This window comes from Tachypleus tridentatus, chromosome 13 (genome assembly GCF_004210375.1).
Source record: "Tachypleus tridentatus isolate NWPU-2018 chromosome 13, ASM421037v1, whole genome shotgun sequence".
NCBI lineage: Eukaryota > Metazoa > Arthropoda > Merostomata > Xiphosura > Limulidae > Tachypleus > Tachypleus tridentatus.
In genome coordinates this window covers 73,212,854-73,226,978 of record NC_134837.1, presented here as the reverse complement: position 1 = coordinate 73,226,978, position 14,125 = coordinate 73,212,854, and the positions used below count along the sequence as shown (strand labels likewise).

At 30.6% G+C, this 14,125-nt stretch overlaps 1 protein-coding gene across 4 annotated transcripts in view; it reads left to right on the top strand.

The window, feature by feature from the left end:
• Positions 1-14,125, top strand: part of LOC143240973 (uncharacterized) — an 82,976-nt gene that overhangs the window by 43,072 nt on the left and 25,779 nt on the right. For 2 of the 4 annotated variants that reach the window (XM_076484319.1, XM_076484318.1), the window contains exon 4: positions 4,746-7,760. The exons of the other annotated variants lie outside the window; for them this stretch is intronic. In XM_076484319.1, the coding sequence (XP_076340434.1) occupies positions 4,746-5,065 (320 nt within the window). In that variant the 3' untranslated portion in view covers positions 5,066-7,760. Of the gene's footprint in view, positions 1-4,745; positions 7,761-14,125 lie in introns of those variants that run through there. 4 annotated transcript variants of the gene reach the window in all.

Sequence of the window (14,125 nt, the reverse complement as noted above, 5' to 3'; positions counted from 1 at the left end):
TTAAGACACCTTGTAAATGACAAACATTGGATTAAACCAATCAACCAACGATAAGTTACTCAATATTCAGCTTCTAAATGTACTTGTGAGAATTCCGATATTTATTTCTGGACAACCTAATACAAAGCAATTAGAACCTCTTTAGACTTGTATTCAGTTTTTCTACAGACACTATTTAAAATCCTATTTTTCCTGCCACTAGCAACAGCAAACTGCTTCAGTGGCTTAACACTCCTACGAAAAGACGTTTCTAGTCCTGATTTCTCCAAGCCCATTCCCCTGGCTGTGGTTTCGTTAGATAGTAGATAGGGACAGTGGGAATCTCGTTAATCCATTCATTAATGGATTTAAATGGCAATTTTATTTAAAAACAAAATTATTAGCCTAATATTAATAACCTTTCAAGTTGCTCTGGGGCCTATTAGGCCCCACTTTTCGTAGGAGTGTTAAGGGATTTATCAACCACTACATCAAGATCCTTTTCTTTCATGAGACTGTTAAGGTTATTTCCATCCAAATAATACTTAAATTCAAATTATGATAACCCACATGCAAAATCTTGCATTTATTGTAATTAAAACCCATCTGCCATTTATTTAATTTGCCCAACTCACTAAATGATTAAAATCCTTTTGTAAATCAGCAGCATCCTGCCAACAACACCCAATACCTTGATATCATCAAAAAATTTCAGTAATGTATTGAACATTCCTTCATCTATATCATTAACATAAATCAATAAGAGTAATGGTCCTAAGACTTATCCCTAAAGTACACCACTTGTGACATTAAACCAGTTTTACTTAACTCCATTTATAACAATCTTCTACTTTCTTCCATCAAGTCACTCTTCTATCCAATTAGTAAACTTATCTCCCATACCTACAGAGATAAGTTTCTTTACAAGCCTTTTATGTGGCACTTTATCAAATGCTTCCTGAAAATCCAGATACACCAAACCCGACACCCTTACCCTCATTTATATAAGCAGTAATATTTTCAAAGCATGTCAGAAGATTTGTTAAATGACATTGCAAAGTATCTTTTGTCAGATTTTCTAAAACTTTTCCCATAGCTTATAAGGCTAATAGTTCTATAATTACTGAGACAACTTCTATTACCTCCTTTGAAGATATGATTGAAATTAGCTAATTTTCAGTCTTTAGTACTTGTCACTATTTAAGGACTTGCAAAAAGTGCAACTTAAATTTGTTTCAAATTTATTTTTGATGGTTATGAGATTAGTCAAATTGACCAAACTTGTAGAGAGATATGGCAGGGAAAATAATATATATGAAATATTACATTTTAATGAGAAAAGTTTGAAATTAATTTAGGAGATTCTAGAGATTACACATAAGAAATTTGAGGCATTTCACATGAATAAAAATACTTTTACTCTTAACATGAAAATGACTTTGCACTTGGAACAGCCAGTGCTTTGACTCCATATACTCATGAAAAAATTTAATGAAAATACTTTGTTAGAAATTCAGATTTTTTTTTTGTCCACAAATGATTTAATGATTACTGAAACCTTACAAAATGTTCTGAAAATATACACAGCATATTAGAACTAGTAGCATGGAAACTGTAAAGGTCATCCTGAGGGTCATAAATTCAGCTGACTTGATGGAGATTGTAGCTTTCAATTAACATTACAAGTCTTTTGAACAAAAACAAAATTTAGTATTTTTAATTATGTATATTCACTGAACATGTGTTTAGGAATTTATAGTTTGTTCATCTTAATAGTTTAAAGCTCATAACATTATATATTTAGTTATACCTATTTTATTATTTTACTGCCCTTTCACCTATGTCTAATTAATCCCTTTTACATAGATCAAAGGACATATCATATCATTTGTTGACTCACATTAAAATTTTGGACATTAATAATTTTGACATCAACTTGTAAATTATTATTATAATTTTAGTATTACATAGTTGCTAGTTTCTTATTTTAAGAGTAGATATGATAAAACACATACCTAAATATAAATTTTTATATGTCATGTGGTATATTGAATGTAGCATTGGTTCAGATTAGATGTTTGTGATGTCCGAAGTATACAGAATTAGATACTCAAATTACTAATACTGAATGGCTCGAATATAAAATAGGAACCTCCTATATTTCCTGTTTTCTGAGGTATTGATATATATTTATAAAATCAACCAAGGTGGCACCACCACCCTCTTCAGTTTTTAACAACACATACATCTACTTTGCTCAATGATGTATGTATAACCACTCAAAACTTCAGAATGTTCCCATAGTGGCTTTTTCAATCACTTTAAAACTTGCTGTTTTCATGCTAAATTTTAGTGAGCTTGAAATTTTCAGACCCTAAATCAGCACAGTTACTTGGCCTGATAAATTATAGTAGAATTCTATGGTATTGATATAGTAATTTATGATTTTTTTTTTTTTCAAAGTATATATATTTATAAAACCTTTAAAAATTATTTCTTTCCATATTTTCAAATGTGAAATTTCTTAAGGCTTAGCCAGCTATGACATGCAGCTACCGAGGACATAGGTCATAATTACAAGAGATGATTGTTTTATTAGTTTATTTAATACCCTATGATTTAAGAAAAATAAATTTAAGAACTTGTTTGTAAAAAGTAATAATGTGTGTGTGTGTGTGTATATATATATATATATAAGGTATTGCAGCTGAAATGTGACTGTATTTTACAAAGGACTAGTTCACTAAAATACAATTAATGCAGGTCACTTTATAAAGACCAGTTCTTTATTCTTGGATATTGTAACATGAGTGCATGTGCGCTATGCCACTGTAACTTCTTTAATGTTAACCAGGAAGAACTGGAAGGTCAATATAATAAAAATAATAAATATATGCAATGCATAATTATATGAGTTTTAAGCTATTTAGACTAAATGTTTATGTTTTCATGTTATAACCTGTAGTTGTTTTATAACAGGAAAAGTATAAGTTATATTTAATATCCTGACCTCTCATGTAGTCTAATAAGCCTTCTTAAGATCAAAGTATATAGGAAAAAGATATATTTCTTAAGGAAGACTTATGTGATCAAGGTTTTGAGACAAATCAGGTGGTCCACAATGGAACTTTATCAATGAAAACTGCAGTGAGTGACTGAGAAGAGGTTGTTTTACTCGAAAAACCAAGCAAGATAAATATTAACCATCTTCTTCAAAACCTCATAGCCATTGGATAATAATTAGAAGGAATTTTGAGATCCTTTTCAGGTATTGAAAAAGAGAGAACATTAAATTTGCACTATTCATCTGGAACAACAAATACGGTTAAAAACAACTAGAAGAGCAAGAGAGACAGGAGAGAGATGGTGCAGCATCTCAAAGTGAACATCATCAGGTCCAATTAATGTACTGCCAAACCAGGGATAGCAACTAGTGTAAATGTGCAATTATATTCATAGGGATGATCAGCTCAAAAGGAAAGTAGTGATTTCTCAGCCCATGACTTAATGCCAAAAAAAGGCAAAGGAAAGGTGGAAAAAACATTCCTTAATGGTTTCGGCAATACCTTATAACTCCATGTGAGGAATTCAGTGTAGTATAATCTCAAGTGTACTTCAACTTCAGGAGGAATTCACTAAAATGTGGCATAGACAGGATTTGCATCAGTTTCAGTACTGACAATACTTGGCATCCAGTACAGCTACCAGGCTGTCAGTAATGGTGGTACAGATACTAGTTTATAGTACATCATATGCTGAGAAAATAGCTGTTATCACATGTCCCAATTTTGGAGATTTGATGGAATGCCTCCTTTGTATTTCAGCTTCACTTTTCACAGACTTATAAATGTTTGATGTGGTAGTTTTTTGAGTTTATACTTCAATCAATAAGGGAATCTCACTATGAAAATTGGTAATAGCATGAAATGTAGTAAACTGGTGACTTCCATGCTCTGGAAGAAAACAGGAATGTGTCTATGTGACTGACTGCATGTTAGGTTGGTACATGTGTGATTACCTCTTAGCATGCAGACAAGTCAAACTGCACGTTACAATGGTAAAGTGGGTTACATTCAAAATTTAATTAAACTACTTAATTATTAGAGTATATGAACAAATTTGACATACATCAAACTATAAATAATAAATCAAGTTTTAATATTATATACATTCTTAATTGTTTAAAGAAATATTTAAAAACAACTTCAAATTCCCTTAGTATGAGTATTTGGATATTTGTTCATGGGTTGTCTCTTCAGCTGGATAATTTTTCCATCCTATAGAAAACTATTAAATGTAACATAAACAAGAACACACTAGGTAGAATAGTTGAATTTCTAAGTCTTGTATCACATGATTAGAGGTTGTCAAGTATTGGTTCTGGCAACCTGGTACTGCTGGTACTATTGCGATCCCTAGTTTATCAGACATAGAATAAAAAATGGAGAAAAAAACTGTAAATGACCAGTGGTTGTTAACTTTGTGGTTTTTCATGTTCAGTGGATGTACTGTTGACATGCATTACCACAGATATGGTTATCGTGAACACTACCAGTCTATAGATTCTTGACACTTGACTGATTACAAATCTACAGTCTAACATGTTGGAGACAGTAATGATACCTGAAATTGATAAATAATGTATAGAAAAATATGTTAGTTTAGTCTAAATAATGATATTTATAAATACCTGTTTAACACGTAAATTAACATATTATATGTTTATTATTAACTAATTTGTCACATCATTTATGTATCTATTTTAGATATAAAGACCAGTGTGAACACCTGTTATGGAAGTCAGGTTCCTGGTTATCATGTTATAAAACAAGAAGATCACATTACAGAAGACATAAAATCACTAAATAACAATATTAGTGTAGAAACAAAATTAAGTGAAAATAACCTAACAGCATTTAATATACATCAAAATGATGATAAACTATACAGCTGTGGAAAAACATTTGATAAACTAAAACAACAAAAGAGGATACACTCTGGAGAGAAATTATATTATAAAATGTATATTGTAGTTTGTAAAAAACACTTTAATAGAACTAGTTACTTAAAACTATGTCAAAGATGACGACACATGGATGACAAACCTTATAGTTGTACAGTGTGTGGAAAACAGTTTGTAACAAATGGAGATTTAAAAATACATTGAAGAATACATACTGGGGAGAAACCTTACAGTTGTACAGTGTGTGGAAAACACTTCAAAACAAATAGTGAATTAAAATCACATAACAGAATACACACTGGTGAGAAACCTTACAGTTGTACCGTGTGTGAGAAACAATTTATATCAAGCAATAACTTTAAAACACATAAAAATATTCATTCTGAGGAGAAACCTTACAGTTGTACAGTTTGTGAAAAACACTTTGAAACAAATGGTGACTTAATTAAAGAAGCATCAGAGAATACACACTGGGGAAAAACCTTACAGTTGAACAGATTGTAAAAACAGTTCAGTAGAAATGGTGAACTAAAAAGACATAAGAGAAGACACATTGGTGAGAAACCTTATAGTTGTACAGATTGTGTAAAAAAATTTGGAACAAAGGGTGCATTAAAAATACATTGAAGAATACACACTGAGGAGAAACCTTACAGGTGTACAGTGTGTAAAAAAGCAGTTTATATCAAGCTATAACTTAAAAACTCATAAAAGAATACATACTGGTGAAAAACTTTACAATTGTATACTTTGTGAAAAACACTTCTGAACAAATGGTAACTTAAAAACCCACCAAAGAATACATAGTGGGTAGAAATATTACAGTTGTATAGTTTGGAACAAATGGTACATTAAAAATACATGAAAGAATACACCCTGGTGAGAAACATTACAGGTGTACAGTGAGTTGACACAATTTTCATTCAAATAGTATCTTAAAACCAATTAAAGAAACACTGGGGAGAAATCTTACAGTTGTTGAGTTTGTGGAAGAGAATTTGTTAAAAGTAGTTACTCAAAAGAATATAAAAGGTTACATACCAGGTAAAACCTTATGGTTGTGGAATACAATTTGTAAGTAACTGTAGCATAAAAATACCTCAGAGAACATACAGTTGGGAGAAGAAGAACCTTACAGCTGTAAAAGTTACCTTACATTAATAATACTTTTGAGGTCTGACTACGATAAAATCATTCTTTGGTACAGGTGTTTAGCACAATGCAAATGGTTTTGTAATGTGCTATACAACAGTAATGGTTGTCTTATTCATTACATGAAAAAAATTAAATCTAGTCTTTACGATTAAAATATTTATCAAGGTTTGACTTAAACTTCCTTAAATGAACAGATCTGAAGATAAATGTTTCAAAAGTCCAACCACACATTTAGTTGAAGATGACTCTTTATATTCATGTATGCTAGTCTAAATATTGAAAAAGATGAAGCATCAGTCTTATCAGTTCTTTTACCAATTTTGTACATTTTATAATCTGTGAAAAGTTAAGATAATATAAAAAGTACTGGTGAGAAACCTTACAGTTATTTAGTTTGTGGAAAACAGTTTGAAAAATTGTGTTTACTGTGGGGCAGAGATTGTGAAAGAAATAGCAAACTAAATAACTCTGAGAAGAACAAACCACCAAAAAACCTTTCAGCTGTCTACTATGTAGCAAGTATTTGGAACCTTAAAAACATCAGAGATAATACACTGGAGAAATCTTGTGTGTCTATACTGTGAATACAGTTGTAAGTTAAAGTACACAAGAAGGTATTACCTGGCCTCATATCTGAAATCTAGCTCTCGTAAATGGTTGGTAAAAAATTTTGTGGTATAATTTGGTACACAGTATAAGGTATAGGTCTTTCAATATTAGAAATGTTGAATCAAAAGAAAGTGTTCACTTTTGCTCAAATAGTAAAAAGAAAAACAGAACAAGTTGTATATTTATATGTGTTTAAGATAGAAAGATGATCTAACTTTCTTGTTCATTGTGATTGTCAATATTTTCAATGGAATTATGATAAGAAATAAAGGATTTCATATCCAACATAGATTTCTTATTCTCACCATCTACAAAGAATTAAATGTTTAATAATATGGTTATGATAAGGATATATGTGAAGTAGAGAGGAAGGTAGAATTTATTATTAACATTACTGTTCAGTTCTGTCTACCTTGACTAAACTAGTGAATATGGTTATAACAAGGATATTTGTGAAGTAGAGAGGAAGGTAGAATTGATTATTAACATTACTGTTCAGTTCTGTCTACCTTGACTAAACTAGTGAATATAGTTATAACAAGGATATTTGTGAAGTAGAGAGGAAGGTAGAATTTATTATTAACATTACTGTTCAGTTCTGTCTACCTTGACTAAACTAGTGAATATGGTTATAACAAGGATATATGTGAAGTAGAGAGGAAGATAAAATTTATTATTAACATTACTGTTCAGTTCTGTCTACCTTGACTAAACTAGTGAATATGGTTATAACAAGGATATTTGTGAAGTAGAGAAGAAGGTAGAATTTATAATTAACCTTACTGTTTAGTTCTGTCTGTCTGTCTTGGCTGAATTAGTTAATGTGGTTACTGTGAGGTCACCATTCCATTTTGATCTTGATTCAACTACTGAATGTGGTTAAACTGGTCTGATTTCAACTGGTATGTAGTGTATAGTTTATTTTCAGTGTTATTCTAGTCTTGGTAGAAGTGTGAAATTATGAAACTGTAACAGAAAAATTTTTCATTTTTGATATTTATTTCAATATATGTAAGGACAGTAAAATGTATTTATAATTTCATGAAATAAAGAAATGCATTATAAAATATTAACACTTTGTGATGTCATATACATAAAGACCAATGTGAATATCTGTTGTGGGAATTATATTATAAAAGTAATAAAATCCTTAAAGTGAGATAGCAATATATACTGATGAAATACCTTACAGTTTTGCACTAATGTAAGTGTGTAATATAATACATATTGGTGAAACATGATTGCATAGTTGCTGGAACTCAGTTACAGGTTAACTTTCAATTTAAAAAAAATTGTTAGAGTAAAGAATGGAGAAGACCTTACAGATTAGAAATATGTGGAGATAACTGGTTCCAATACTGATCTAAAAATTGAATAAAGTAGAATGACTTAAATAAATCTATGTAAATGTAATAGTACTATCTGTTGTATGTTCATGTATCTATCTTTTATGAATCTTCACAGTATTTGATATGGAGACTAATTGGGTCCATAGGAAGATGCACACAACTTTTCATATTTTCAGTTTGTACGAGCATTCTTTTACCACTAGTTCACCAAATTTGGCATGAAGGTTTCTTGGGTTCAAGCAGAGATACATGTATATTTACAGTTTCACATTTTATGTATGTATGTTTCATGGGCATATTTTACATTTACCTATAAGGGAAGCAAGTTTTCAAGTCCTCACCTTTCATTAATCATTAATCTACATAATGGGTTTCTTCAGCTAGTAGTTATTAATACATACTGGGGATAAAACAAATAAAGAACTGTCGTAAACCTGATATTGTTAATGTTACCACACGTTGAAATTTGTTATCCTGAATAAGTTCATGTTTGTTGAAGTTCACAAAAAATGACAGTAAAGAGTGTCAATTATCAATCTTGATGTTACAATTACACTGTAGGATAATAATAAGTTCCTTATTCTGAGTTTTGGTGCTTTGAAAAACACAACTATTTTGTGAAAATAATAGCCCTGTAAATAATATCCTTGTTATATTGAATACTGCTGAGTTAACATGGTAAGTAAAGGTCTTAATTGCTTCCTTGACCTACAAATATTCAAATACACCTACGAAGGTTTAACAAAACTTCCAAAACAACAAAATAGCATTATTTGTGATCTTACATATAAGCTATAGAATTATTACTAATCGTTCTTGAAATTTCTCGAAGTGTATGGACATTTCCAGAAAATTGGTTCATGTTTTATAAGCCCGTATGTAGCATAGTGTTGTATAGGAATGTTTTGTTTTCATAGCATAGTGTTGCATAGTAATGTTTTGTGTAGCATAGTGTTGAACAGCATTGTTGTGTTTTTTGTAGAATACTGTTGTATAGCAATGTTGTGTTTTTTGTAGCATATTTTTGTACAGCAATGATGTGTTTTTTGTAGCATACTGTTGTATAGCAATGATGTGATTTTTGTAGCATACTGTTTTATTGCAATGTTGTATTTTTTGTAGCAGTGTTGTTTTTTGTTGCATAATGTTGTATAGCAGTGTTGTTTTTTGTTGCATAATGTTGTATAGCAGTGTTGTTTTTTTGTAGCATAGTGTCATATAGCTATGCGGTGTTTTTATAGCATTGTGTTATATAGCTATGTGGTGTTTTTGTAGCATAGTGTTGTATACCAATGGTGTGTTTTTGTAGCATAGTGTCATATAGCTATGTGGTGTTTTTATAGCATTGTGTTATATAGCTATGTGGTGTTTTTGTAGCATAGTGTTGTATACCAATGGTGTGTTTTTGTAGCATAGTGCTGTATAGCAGTGCTGTGTTTTATGTAGCATAGTGTTGTATAGCAGTGTTGTGTATTTTTTGTAGCATAGTGTTGTATAGCAGTGCTCTGTTTTTTGTAGCATAGTGTTGTATAGCAATGCTGTGTTTTTTGTAGCATACTGTTGTATAAATAAAAAACTAAATACCTGCTTCCATATCATAAAGCCATCATGTAAAGTGCAGGCTCAAAAGCAATGGGGAAAAGGCCCAAATCATCACATGCTCAATGGAATAACTAACGAAAACAAATCAGAGGCAGCTCCTTTTTATCTCTTTTAATTCTTTAACTGCAACTTTCGGATACATTTGTCAATTAGGTTTGTTGGGCTATTTGCTATGTCCACTATAGGGAATGGAACTCCAAATTTCAGCATTTAATTTCTGTGAACTGACTACTACCCTATAGATGGACTTGAGAAGCCAACAGAATAAAAGAAAGCACAAGAAAAACCGAATCAGAGTTATTTCCAAAATGTTAAGAACTGCCATCAGTTCTAGCATCAAAGAACCATGGAGGAACACCATCTAATATGTGTATCCATCTCCAGATTGATGAACTGTATTTGGTACATCACACCAGCTCCATACCAGGCAGCATCAGGTACTGATTTCTGGTCCATGGTAAGAGAATGGTTCACACTTTTTACACTGTCAATACACCAACACTCTGTTCTCAACTGAGTGGGATAGAGCACATTCAGAAGGATGCATCCATGGTCCACTGTCCCAGCAGTTAAGGCCCGATATGTTTCAAGGACTCCCATTTTTCACTTGAAAGGAAAACACACACATATTATGGGGAATCTGGTCACACTAGAGAAAGTGCAATGGGTAACTACGAAACCTTGTTCTTAAAAGCACGACAGCCCCAAGTCATTCAACCAGGGTTGGAGACACTGCTTTACTCACAATAATCCACTAATTGGTATTGCCTGGCATGGAGTTTATTTTTGAAACAGAATGCTGTGAAGATACCTCATGGTTTTGTGAAACACACCATCTCAGTGGTGAATATTATAGACTTTAAGGATCAAACAGTATTTATACACAGAGCAGAATTTAACATGTAAAATGGGCCACTGTAATTGAAAGAAAAATGGCAAAAAAATGTACCCACTTAAAGTTGAACTAAGGTGTTTGAAAAATTTCAATAGGCTGAAACTAGTATCCAGAGGAGGAGATGGACACATGATATAAAAAATGAACAATTAAAGTATGAGGTATGGTCCACTGTAAGTCTGCATAACCTCCATCAATGGATGATTAAAATAGGCAAAAGGGATACAGTAATGATGATCCTGGTGTGAGAAAATCATGGAAGTACAACTTGAATGAAGAAATAAGCCAAATAAGTTGATAAAAAGATGAAAATAGAAACATGGAAGGAAATTGTGCAAGCAACATAAAACTGGAGGGAATGAACTGGATAGATAAGACAATCGAGATCAGAGTGTAAATACAAATGGGAAGTGGAAATTAAGAAAAAATGGTGAGAATATGCTGCTGCAAACAGGTGGAAAAGAAGCATGCTCAAGAAATAAATGGAAAAGCATGATGTCACTGAAAAGCCAAGGCATCACACTGTAGTCGAAAACAAGCAGTTTCAGATATTCATGATGTGACAGAAGGTAAAAAGTAGGTCTCCAAGATATATATTTCAAGTCAATGGATTAGAAGGGATATTGAGGCCTTATGCCAAGTTACTAGAACAGGCAATCAAGGAATGGTAGGATATGAAAATTGGTATAAGGAATAGGCAGTTAAATGTTTCAGGGTTCATACAGAATTAAGAAGAGAACTTGAAGAACACTGTCATTTTTCAAGAACCATTCATGTTATCATGAAATCAGAACTCACAATATCAATAAGTTAACCATTTTTAACAGTATGATTATAATTATATTGTATATTGACAACTAGTTATCATTTTGATGATTCACTAAACATTTAATATATGAACGTATGAATGAAGTATAAAAAATACATAATAAATTCACATTATATATTACTTTTAACCCTAAGTTTGGAATAATTTTCATTGCCGTAAAGACTGTTCTATGCTTGTACTTCAATCTGAGTCATTTCAATTTCACACAAGTGCAAAATAATTATCACTGACATAAATGTTCTATGCTTATGAAGATCAATAAGAAAGTTTGAGTCACACTTTTTACTATTTTTTCATCTACATTTTTGAGCTGATCTAATCTGGCTTGTTTTCCCTTAATGCCATTTCTCAATAGATTAAGTTTCACCAATATTCTCTGATAATGAAGATTTCTGCCTTTTCAACTATATCATCACTTGAAACATTCTTCCTTGGTGTGATTTAGACTTGTAGCACACATCATGCTTAATAGTGTCATAAGCTAATCTTTGTGATGTTTATGTCATTTATTTCTTCACTTCAAGTTCTTTGTTTTGATACTATATTGTTTAGGTTTTTTTCCCAAAAACAATGGTTAATGCTATATTTCTTACGACTACAATTGATTAATGTTTTTAATTCAATATAAGATAGAAAATAATAATAAAATAAAGAATTATGTAACAAAATTAAGGGTTTTTCACACTTTCTGAAATATATCCTTACTTTTGAATTGTTAGCCTGGTTGCCATCTATAAGGGAACCATCTTTAATTTTGTGCTAATGACATCACATATCCAAATTCTGATCAATGTGTAAACATCTAGATATATGTTTAATGCTGCTTTATTGGGTTCATTATAAATGATAATTACTTGTTCTCCAAGATAAAGATGCACTCTAGTGTTTATCTAGCAGGTTGAGTACTTTTGATTAAAAGATAAATCTTCTTTCAGCCACATTTATGAACGGTTTCAGTCTAATGGCTCAGTTTTATTGAATAAAGAATCAATCCATATCCTTTCAGATCTACTCTGAGACTAGAACCATCATCAACTAAGTACTCAGCCATTGTTCACTATATTTTCATTGAACACTACTCTAGAAGGTTTGATATTATTAATTAAAAGAATAATTGTTCACTCAGATCTATGGACAGACTTGTTATAGTTGTTTCAATGTCATTAATTAAATATTCTTATCTAGATCTGTGGAATTTGGCTATCTGCTATGTCCACAGAGGGAAATTGAACCCCTTATGGTAGTATTGTAAATCGAAAGACTTATCACTGTTGCAGCAGAGGAACTTTGTTTTGGTAAAGATATTTTGAAAGGTCCTTTCTCTCTAAAATAGAGTAGACCCATGCAGTTTACAATGTATTAGGAGATATTTGTATGGAAATATTATTTTCCAATTACTACAACATAATAAAATATTCTCTAAATTATTATTTTAATTTAAACAAACTCATGATGCTTGTTAATCATCCCAACTACTTAATATTTCATTTAATTTAGTTTCATTGCTGTATTAAACATTATATAATTATTGTTTATTGTGATGTACTGACTATGAAGTTACTCACTCAATCTAAGTTTAATATTTTTATATTCTTCAGTGTTTCTAAATGATGGTGATACTTTTGATATTACCCTTTTTGTAACATGTTGCTTCATGTAATTTACAATTAATGAAAATAACCTGGAGTCATTAATAAATAACCACACACACACTAGGAGTTTTCATCTGGAACCAAGTTTATACATTTATCATTAAATATCAAGGTATTATTTTTGATATCTATTTACTTCAATTTTTAGTTATCATAATTCCTTTTAAGGGCTTTGTTTCAGGACCTTTATCTTAGATGGAGATATTAAGAGGCCAGATACTTACCCTTGGATTTACTTATGAATATTATAATTGACGAATACAAGTAAATAGCTTTCATAATCATCACAACATAAAGGTTTTATCTGATAGTATTCAATTTAATTTTCCTTGTTTTTTTCAAATTTATGCAATTTAATTTTATTTAACACTAGTAAATAATTTATATGTTTACTTTTATAGAAGATTATTAAATGATAAAATATATATCTTACTGGTAGTATCTTTACTCTCCTATTAAAGTATATCATTCTATATTATACTACAGGATAAAGTTTCTTGCTTATGTTCTAGCAACAACCACACATATATAACTGAAAACTAACCATCACTGACATATACAACTGAGCCTTGAGGCCAGTTGATATTCTTTAAGTTACCAAGTCTCATCATTATTCTCATACAGTTATTCAGACACATCAAACACACCAATTAGAAATTTTTTACTAATAATGGAAGAAATTCAAAACCTGTAAAGTTTAAAAACCATTTCAAGAAACTTAATAAAAGTAAATAAACCAATTGTCATCTTATCTCTTGGCATAAAAAAGTGTGTTACTTATTATTACCATGTAATTAAAAATAAAAATGTCACATGTGAATGTAGAAATCAATTATTAAAAAACATTTAGCAAAACAAAGTTTTCTTCATAGAAAGAAATAAAATTATATGTAAGGAAGATAAACCACTTGAAGATTTTTTATAAAAACAAATATTGTTGGTTATAACTTATGTAAAAAGTGTTTTACTGATTATTATAAAAACTAAAATATATGGAAAAAGTAGAATGTCAATCAAAAATTACTAAACAATATATTAAAGAACACTAAACAAGTTATGCAAAACAAAAATTTCAGATTATATTAATATCAA